Source organism: Propithecus coquereli, unplaced genomic scaffold (genome assembly GCF_000956105.1).
Source record: "Propithecus coquereli isolate 6110/MARCELLA unplaced genomic scaffold, Pcoq_1.0 Scaffold262, whole genome shotgun sequence".
NCBI lineage: Eukaryota > Metazoa > Chordata > Mammalia > Primates > Indriidae > Propithecus > Propithecus coquereli.
In genome coordinates this window covers 2,518,651-2,528,691 of record NW_012148197.1, presented here as the reverse complement: position 1 = coordinate 2,528,691, position 10,041 = coordinate 2,518,651, and the positions used below count along the sequence as shown (strand labels likewise).

Here is a 10,041-nt window from a genome sequence, read left to right as displayed (position 1 = left end):
ATTGAAACTTATTTTATTGTTTGGTATTTTAACTATGTTTATTTTAAAAATAAAAATATAAGAGATGAACAAAAATGTATGAATAAAAATAAAAGGATTTGTTCTGTAAAATTTGGATTCAGTCAAAAGGCCACATGTGGCCTTAAAGCCGAAGGTTCCCCACCTGTTTTAAAATATTCTTCGAAATTATGACTTTAAATGGCTACATGATGATCTTATAGATGTATCACAAATTATTTAACCATTTCTTCATTTTTCTGATTTTTTTCACGGTATAGAGCTGCAATGTAAATGATTAGTAAATAAAGGCAAGGACTGTTCAGATTAAAATCATTTTAATGAACACAAAATTTAATTATGGCACTGATTTCCTTTCACCTGAGTACATCAGAAATTTAAGTGTTACAATGTGTTTACACCAGTGCAAGAAAATTTGTTTATTTTTTCACTTGAAATTGTATTTTGTACCCATGTATCCCTTGTAAATCTTTTCTGAGTAGAGAAAGATGTTTCCTAAAACGACTTTTCTTAGTATGGTACCAAGCAGAGGGTTATACGACAAAAGGTTATATAATAAATGTGTGTATAGTAGCTAGGATGAAGACTGTTCATGTGGCCACAAGATTTATCAGTTTATACTTCTCCAAAGTAGGACATATACTGAGGAAGAACAAAAAAAAGAACTATGAACAGTTCTAGAGCCAAACTAAAGCAAAGCAAATAAAAAATAAAAAACTTCACCAAAAACCTGTAGTTCTCGAGAAACTTCAGTGGAAAAATCAGATATTAATCTACCTTTAAAACTGTATTATTGCTAGAAAAGGAAATAAGGGCCATGATATTTTTCCTCTTCCGTTTGTAATATCATTTAGTCATGTAAATAATTCATAGTGTTTATACATAGACACATACACACAAATACACGTATCTAGGCACATGTACATAATTTATGTTGAAAATTGAATCACCAATGCAGTGATTCGATCCAGGAGATATTTATTGAGCATCTACTACGTACAAAACTTTGTAGGGCTAAAAAGAGATACAAAACAATCCCTGCCCTCAGGTTGCTTGTAGTACGGCAGGAGGGTAGAAGTGAGGCTACAGATACCCAGTGGGAGTCGGGAGAATTGCAGAGTGCCCTTAGGACCGAACAGCGAGAGTTTGCTAAAGTGGGGTGGGGGCTACATGTGGCTCACACCCATGTTATGTCTTCAGCCGAAATCACCCTGCTGAGCTCCAGATCTGGTAGCCAGCTTTGAACTTGACATCTCCTTGGGCCTCTCAAATGTAACGTTGCTAAGATGAAGTTCTTGGGTTTGTTCCCAGATATGGAAGATGGCACCCTGGTTGCCCCAAAAGCTCATTCCATATCTCTCCTTCGGGCCCCAAGCCCAGGCCATCGGCAGGTCCTGCGGTATATCTCATGCCCCTGTCCTGTACATTTCCATTGCCTCCACCCTTGCCCGAGCCTCCGTCATTTCTAAAAGGGCCCCAGGGGCTGTTCTTCCCGGTTCCAACCTTCCCCTTTCTTAATCTGCTCTCCACAGAGCGGGCACGAAAGTCTGGCTGCTGGCTGCCACTGTAGCCTCAGCCTGATCTTCTCTCTCTCTGAACCTCCTCTTTCTAGCAACAATGGCCTTCTGGTAATTTCTAGAACATTCTGTCCCTTTATACATGGTTTTCATGCCAGGAAGCCCTTCCACTTGGCTCTTTACATGGCTGGCTCCTTACCCCTGCTGTGTGAGTTTTCTATACTGTACAGCAAATTACCACAACTGAGTGACTTAAAATGACATGCCGTTTCTTACCGCACTATCCACGGGGTGGTCCAGGCACGGCAGGGCTGGGCTCAGGGACTCACAAGCTGCGTTCAGAGCGTCAGCCGGGCTGTGTCCTCGTGTGGAGCTCCCCGTGGTTAACCGAAGGGCTGAGACCCTCGGCTCCCAGCCGCCGCCCCTGCTCCATACAGCTCGCAGCCTGGCTGTTCACGTCTTCCAGGCCAGCTAGAAGACTCTCTCTGCCTTTCATTCTCCCCCTTTGGGAAAGACCTAGAAATTCTTTTAAAGGGCTCACCTGAATAAGACAGGCCCACATAGGGTAGTCTTCCTTTTCATTAACTTGGAGTCAGCAGATTAGGGACCTTAATTGAGTCTGCAAAGTCCCTTCACCTTTGTCATATTCTGCTGGTGAGAAGCACGTCACAGGTCCTGCCCGACCCCAGGAACCACATCACACAGGGCGCACCCGTTTATTGTCTGTCTCTTCAACCCTATCATCAGCACTCTGGGGGAAACGCTTTATTTAGCTCTCCGTTGTCTTCCTGGCACCCTCTAATGTGCCTAAAATGTGGTTGGCTCTCGTTAAATACTCGCTGAATGAAGGTGGAAGGAAGCTAGACGTCCAACAAGGGGATCAACCAGCCTCGTTTCTGTGGACGGAGAAATGCCCCTTGTAGAGCTCAGAGGAGTAGGGTTGAAAGGGTTGTCTGTGAGTGTAAGCACCATCTGCTCTAGGACCCTAGTCTAGGTTTCTATTGTGGACCTGGGAGCCATCGCTCATGGTGATGACTGTGTAGCTACCACACTGACGTTTACTTCCCAGCATGTTTTGTCTATGGCAGCAGAGATGCGGGGTCCCAGGATCAGTGGATGGTATTAATAGTTTCTCTGCACCATAGGTGGCTCCACTGTGCAAGGAGTATTCTCTGTCGTCCGTCTGTGTTACATGGAAGTAAAAGTGGCCTGTCAGTACAGTTCATGTACTGGTGTCCCGGAGCTGGCCCTTATCGGCTTGTGAATGTCACATTTCTTCTTAATCAGAACTTTGTTTTGTTTTGTTTTTTGAAAGCACACCAGTGGACTCACAGTAGGAGCATTTAGAAAGAAATTTATGTATTTGTAGTTACTATGTACTTAATCCTTCTAAGATTTCTGTGAGGTAGGAACTGTTACCCATTTGACAGATGAGGAAACAGAGGCTTAGAAAGATGCTGTCTTGCCCCAGGTCGCTGGCACTTGAATCCAGGCCTCTTCTGCTTGAGGGCTTACCGCACTCTCTGGCTGCAGGCCCTGAGCTGGCACGGCAGGAGAATAGGCAGCGACAGCTTCAAGAGGTTGCTTTTCTGTAAGGACAAAGGATCTTTCCTTCGAGATGCTCTAAGGTAGTAGTTCCCAACCAGGGATGCACTTCAGAATTACCCGAGACTCTTTTCCAAAGTACACATTCCCAGCTCTACTCTCCAAGAAGATTCTGACTCAGTAGGTAATCTGGGAAATGCAGATTTTGGAAAAAACAAACTAAAAACCAAACCTCAGCTACTCCGTTTTGGATCCGTGGTTTGAACCACTGCTCTTAGATCACTGAAGTCCCTGTTCTTCAAGGCATCTCTATAGCATTGGTATTCAGGGACAGAACCCAGGTTTCCTTATTCATAGGAGGCGATTTTTTTAGTCCTGGCTCCTTTAAAGCCCACTGTGTTCCAGGCAGCTGTGGGAATGTCAGTGGTCTTCTGGCTGGAACAGAGCGGTAGTTGCAGTTTTTACACTTGGTCACTGCAAGTGGTGATGGAAAGACTTCCTGCTGGGGGTACGGAGGCAGAAGGTGAGGCCTTTCCCGGTTCCGAGCAAGGTGCGCGCCTCGAGTGCTGGGACTGTGGGAGTTTCTGTGCCACCGCCAGGCTTCGCTGCTCCCTCGTCAGCTTTGCCTGTTCAGAAGCTGCTTACTTCTCCCTTCTTTTCTCTTAAACCCTAACAGAGGGGTGAATTCAATCAGGTTTAGTAATCTCTGCCTGAGACCTAACTATTAATTATTCCACATGATTGGTGCCTACTGTTCCCACAATGCACATATTGTGTTTCTCTGTTGAGGGGAAGTTGCATTTGCCAACTTTTTATTGCTTTACCTAGATTCTTGGCAGTCTTTTTTTTTTTTTCTTTTTAAATAATACTGGTAGGAGTTCAAAGGGAGTCACAGATAAGTGATGGCATGCCCTTTCGACTCAACAGAAGACTCTTAAGGGCTTGGGAGGTTGTGGAATGGTCCCGTAAAGAAGGGAAAGGAGGATGGGGTGATGTGCACAGGTAGAGAAAAGAGTAGAACTTGAAATGGGAGAGCACAAAAATGGGCTCGTGGGCTGCAAACTTGTTCAAATGATTTCTGGCTGTCTCCTGCCTAGACTCGTTTCTGCACTTTTCTGGTCCATTCTTTACTCCTATATCAAAGTGATGCCATCCCTTACTTTTTCCTTTATCCCCCTTTGTTGGGGCCTGGAGCAACTCTCCATATTGTTGATCAGGTCCAAGACCCTAAACCTCCACCCGGAACCCTGGACATTTTTACTGGCTTTTCCTTCTGTTTTTCTGGCTTAGCATTTCTTAGGCTGCTGTTGGGGTTACTCTTCCAGGGGTCTGTAAAAACGTAGTGAAAGTTCTTGACAGTGCCCTCCTTGGGGAAGATTCTTAGTATCCCCTAGGATATGGAGGGTTCTTTTTAGACTTAACCCAGAAAAGCTTTCTAGCCTGCTTGTCTAGCCTCATAGGAGCAAGAGCACTTCAGAAGCAGGTGTTGTGTAGTGTGTTGACTGAGAGCGTCGATTTGGAAGCCAGACGTGGACATTCAATTCTGGGCTCTGCTCCCTCCAACTATCTGAATTTGGGTCATTTTACCACTCTAGACTTGAGTTTCCTCATCTGTACAATGGAGCCAAAACATGTATGCACAATATTGTGGTGTGGATTAAACAAGATAAAGTGCTTAACACAGCATTTAGCGCATAGTGAGTGTCAATTTAAAAAAACAGGCAAATTAGGAAATGCTCATCTAGGTGCCCTTATATACTTATCTCAGGCATAGCTACTTCCTACCCCTTTATTTGATCTGCACATTCTGTCTCCACTTCCAGGCCTTAGACTTGGAATGTCCTGGGCCAGGCGCGGTGGCTCACGTCTGTAATCCTAGCGCTCTGGGAGGCCAAGGCGGGCGGATTGTTTGAGCTCAGGAGTTCGAAGCCAACCTGAGCAAGAGCGAGACCCCGTCTCTACTAAAAATAGAAAGAAATTAATCGGACAACTGAAAATATATAGAAAAAATTAGCTGGGCATAGTGGCGCGTGCCTGTAGTCCCAGCTGCTCAGGAGGCTGAGGCAGAAGGATTACTTGAAGTAGTTTGAGGTTGCTGTGAGCTAGGCTGACGCCATGGCACTCTAGCCCAGGCAGCAGAGTGAGACTCTGTCTTAAAAAAAAAGCAATGTCCTTTGCCACAATTACCAAGATTTTTTTTTTTTCTTCTTGAGACAGGGTCTCACTCTGTAGCCCTGGCTGGAGTGCAGAGTGTGATCACAGCTCAGCAGCCTGGGACTCCTGGGCTCCAATGATCCTCCTGCCTCAGCCTCTGGAGTAGCTAGGACTACAGGTGCATGCCAGTACACCTGGCTAATTGTTTAATTTTTTTGTAGAGATGGTGGGTCTTGCTATGTTGCCCAGGCTGACCTTGAACTCCTGGGCTCAAACAGTCCTCCCACCTTGGCCTCCCAAAGTGCTGGGATTATAGGTGTGAGCCACCACGCCCGGCCTCAGCTTTTTTTTTTATTTGTTTTTTAAACCTCTCTGTTTAAGCAACTACTGAAATGGCTTTAAGAGCCTTTTTTAAAATTACTAAAAATAAATTCTTCTTGAATTCTTTTTGTCCCGTATATGATCTTCCCTGACATTAAGTCTCTAAGGATGAGTCCCTGACATTAAGTCTCTCTGCGTCCTTGGTCCTCTCTGTCCTGGCATCTCTCCTTTTCTTTCCCTCATTTCCTCCTTTCCTCTTCTCCCTCCTCTCTCTTTGCCTCTACTCCCCATCACCCCCCTTTCTTTTCTCAGTAAACATTTATTGAGAACCTGCTAAGGGCCAGGGATTATGCCAGTTGCTGGCAATATAAAGATAAGTGAGACGTGCTCTCTGGCCCAGGGTGGCGCGTGTGGACGTGGGGAGGGCAGGACTGCATGGGAAGTGCAGCGTGGAGGCGTGGGCATAGCTCTGGGAGAAGAGGAGCTCTGAGGGAGAAGCCTTCATCCTTTATCATTGCTCCTTGTGTGTTAATCCATGTAACGTGCTCGAGTTGGCTCAGCTGCCCACAGTGTCAGCGCTGTCTGTCTTGGGTCATGGACTCCCTGGGAACCCAGATGAAGCACCTGGTAGAGCCAGGGCCTCAATTGAAGATCGATGCAACTTGATCTGCATGGAAAGCATAAGGCCAGCAAAGAAGACAGGGCACATACATAAAAGCTACAGAATAAATAGATTTTATATGCAGCTTGCAGACACATGCCTTTCTTAATTTTTTTTTCAGCTCCTGTCACGTATAGAGAAACTTCGAACCTCAATGATAGACGATCTAAATGCAAGTAATGTTTTCTACAAGAAGAGGTTAGAAGAGCTAGGGCAGAGACTCCAGGAGCAAAATGAGCTGATTATAACTCAGAAACAGCAGGTACGTCTGGCGGTAGCTTGGCACCATGCTTCTTTAAGCAACGCGGTTTATCAAAGAACATGTATTTTTAGTTCAGAGCATTTGTAAGTGGTACAAGGTAAAGAAGACAGACTATATTTCCCCTTGTGATTGCTCGTAAAAGTAAATACAATAAAATAAAATTTTAAAAGGTATTTTAAAATCGTGTAGAGCAGATTTATTCAGTTAAAATTCAAAACTAATATGATTCGAAGGCACATAAGAATTTTTTTTGGTAATTACTTTGAGGAGCAGCCAAGTCCAAATGTTGCTTTTATAACACTTTTGCTTCTGTGCATTTAAAGCCACGTGCCCTGTGTCTTCAGACGATTTAGTGAAAAGGTTAATTTGCTAATATTATCTGTCCATTATCCAGTGTGTTCCTGTTTAGTTTCGAACATGTATCAATAAAAGACTTTTCTTCTTTGCAGATTAAAGAGTTCACCAGTAAACCATTAAACGGTGTCAGTGAACCCAAAGGTAAGTGGACACGGTCTCAGTGCTGGAGGGGAGCTGAGCCTCCCTGGCTGCGCTGGGCAGCAGAAGAACGTGGGCCCTGCTGGTTTATGTGTGCTAAGATGGCATTCCTCTTGTGATTCTGATTTGGGAGATCTATCCTCTATTATTTTATTTAGGAGATCTGTTTACCACTACCCAGAGAGCTGAAGAATTCTAAAAATCTAAATTATCATTTAATGGTTTCATTATTTTTGTCAGAATACTATTATGCACATAACACCTGCTCAGTAACCATTTACCTCTTAATTTACATACTGTAGGACAGACAGAGTTATGATTTAAAAAAGCACAGGATCTGGAGACAGACTGGGTTCAAGTCCTGTCTCTGGTACTTTGTAGCTTTGTGAATCCCTGCCTCAGTTTGCTCAGCTCTGAAGTAGGAATGTTAGTAGTGTCTTAGGCCCATTTTGTGCTGCTATAATAGAATACCACGGCCTGGGTAATTTATAAAGAACCAAAGTCTCCGAAAGCTGGAAAGTCCAAGAGCATGGTTCCTGCACCTGGCAAGGGTCATCCCACAGTAGAAGGCAACACATGGCACGCTAGTATGCAAGACAGAGAGAGGAAATTAGTCCAGACTCATCCTTTTTAATCAGAAACCTACTCCCGCAGTAACTAATACACTCCTGCCACTGTTGCATGTAACACTATTAAAATGGCCATTGAGTTTTGGAGGGGACATTCAAACCATAGCAAATAGTGACTGTATCATAGGTTTGTTGTGAGGATTAAGTGGGATAATGTGAAGAACACCTGTTAAGCCCTCATTAGTGATAGCTACTTTTTTTTTTTTTTTTATTTGAGACAGAGTCTCACTCTGTTGCCCGGACTAGAGTGCTGTGGCGTCAGCCTAGCTCACAGCAACCTCAAACTCCTGGGATCAAGTGATCCTTCTGCCTCAGCCTCCCGAGTAGCTGGGACTACAGGCATGCGCCACCATGCCCGGCTAATTTTTTCTATGTATTTTTGGCTGTCCAAGTAATTTCTTTCTATTTTTTAGTAGAGACGGGGGTCTTGCTCTTGGTCAGGCTGGTCTCGAACTCCTGAGCTCAAATGATCCGCCCGCCTCGGCCTCCCACTAGTGATAGCTGTTGTTATTGATATTAAACTCTTACTTACTCTGAAGTACTATGAAGGCTTGCTGGATTAGTCTCAGTTGTGGTGGTTTGGGGTGAAAGCACAGTGGGGGTATACACTGCCCACTGACTGTAGCAATGGTAGCCTGCCAGTCTCTGTACCATTCAAGAGCCAGACCATAAGGGAGCATGGGGGCCACAGGTGCAGAGTCTCTTAGTAAAGCCTAAAAGCTCACCTTCTGCCTGGTCTGCCCTCCCAGTGATTCCAGTCTTGGCTCCTGCACATCTCAGGTTGTTAAGGAATCTTTGTCTACTTAAGGGATGCCAACTCAGGGTTGGTCCTGGGGTATAGGACCTGCTTTTCCTCCGTTTTGTTTTTTGATAAGGGGTTGTGATTCCCTTTAACTTCTCTTCGAATAGCAAGAGCTCAGGTAGGGAGGGTTACCTGTACAATTACTCAGATATCATAAATATTTGAAAAGCAATTTTAGAAAAAATTTAGGTTTAAAGGATTTATGTTAAACATATTTATTCTCTTGGGTGAGACACTATATATTAGTACATTTTTTTTTTCATGCTTGAACATTTTTTAATTCACCAAATATCTGCACTTCAATTACTTGAGGTATTTTATTTGCTCATCTTGCCCCTTTGTCTAGGTATTCCTCAGGTATAATCTTTGGCTATCCATTCATAGTTACAAATAAAGGTCATTTTGCTTAATATAGGTCACTTAATGCAATTGTTAATTCTGTCTTTAGCAGTCAAAACTGGTTTCACCCATTTTTCTGGCAAACCAACTAATTTAAATTTGCTCTGGATGCCTTATTTTAAATGAAGTATCATCATCGGTAGTTGAATTGAAATAAGCATGGATTGGTTTGCTATACCTCTGCTGTTGACTTTCAGATTCTGCCATGGTCTGGTCTCTTGATGTGAATGACACACGTGCACTGAAGAGAATCTTCACTTTAACATGTGGGTGAACCTGAAAGTCACCAACTGATAAAACCACCTTTCTTCCAGATCTTTTACAAATGCTATGTAACACTCCCTTTCAATGTCAGTAGGTAAAATGCTCAGTGAATGACATGAAATGTGCTCACGTATGAGTGGTTAAGTGATTAGGCACAGCTATGTCTTCACTGGATTCTTTATTAGTAAAGCATACTAGCCACTTTAATAAATAAGCCCCAACACTTCAGTGGCTCAGCACAATAGAAATTTACCATGTGACAGTCAGTACAGATGTTCCCGGTCAGTAAGTAGCTATCTTGCTCGTGATGATTCAGGAACCCAGGTTTCTGAGCCCCTCTGTTTCCTATGTCTAGACGATGAGATGGGACACAAAATTTCTTAAAGGTTTTGGCCTGGAAGGGGCACAGAGCACTTCCACTTATAATCTGTAACTGATTACTGGTTACATGGCCACATGAGGAAACAAAGGGGACTAAAAAATATAATCCTTGATTGGGCAGCCATGTTTCAATTGCAATTCCATGTTATGACGGAAAGGGCTGCACAATTTTTGGCTGACAACAAGTACTCCATGTCATTGATTCTTAACTGTTTACATTAAAATAAATTCCAGATGGATCAATATTTAAATTAAAAAGGAGATAATTATTGTCTTAGTCTGTTAGTGCTGCTATAACAAAATACTTGAGACTAGGTAATTTACAAAGAACAGGAATTTACTTCTCACAGTTCTGGAGGCTGGAAGTCCAAGATCAGGGCACTAGCAGGTTCAGTGTCTGGTGCGGGTCTGGTCTCTGCTTCCATGATGACACTTTGTTGCTGCATTCTCTGAAACTGCTGCTGGGTGAGCCCAGGGAAGGTAAAGGCTGCCACGCAGGTCACATGTGATTGGCGCCATTTGCGTGCGTGCCTGGGACCCGGCCAAATTCTCTCAGTAAATTTTGAGTCCTGTAGGCCAAGCTCGCGTTTGAC

At 43.8% G+C, this 10,041-nt stretch overlaps 1 protein-coding gene across 1 annotated transcript in view; it reads left to right on the top strand.

The window, feature by feature from the left end:
• DZIP1 (DAZ interacting zinc finger protein 1) overlaps nucleotides 1-10,041 on the top strand; it is a 66,566-nt gene that overhangs the window by 27,180 nt on the left and 29,345 nt on the right. The window contains exons 11-12 of the mRNA XM_012647340.1: nucleotides 6,338-6,478; nucleotides 6,928-6,976. Coding sequence (XP_012502794.1) covers nucleotides 6,338-6,478; nucleotides 6,928-6,976 — 190 coding nt within the window. The remainder of the gene's footprint in view (nucleotides 1-6,337; nucleotides 6,479-6,927; nucleotides 6,977-10,041) is intronic.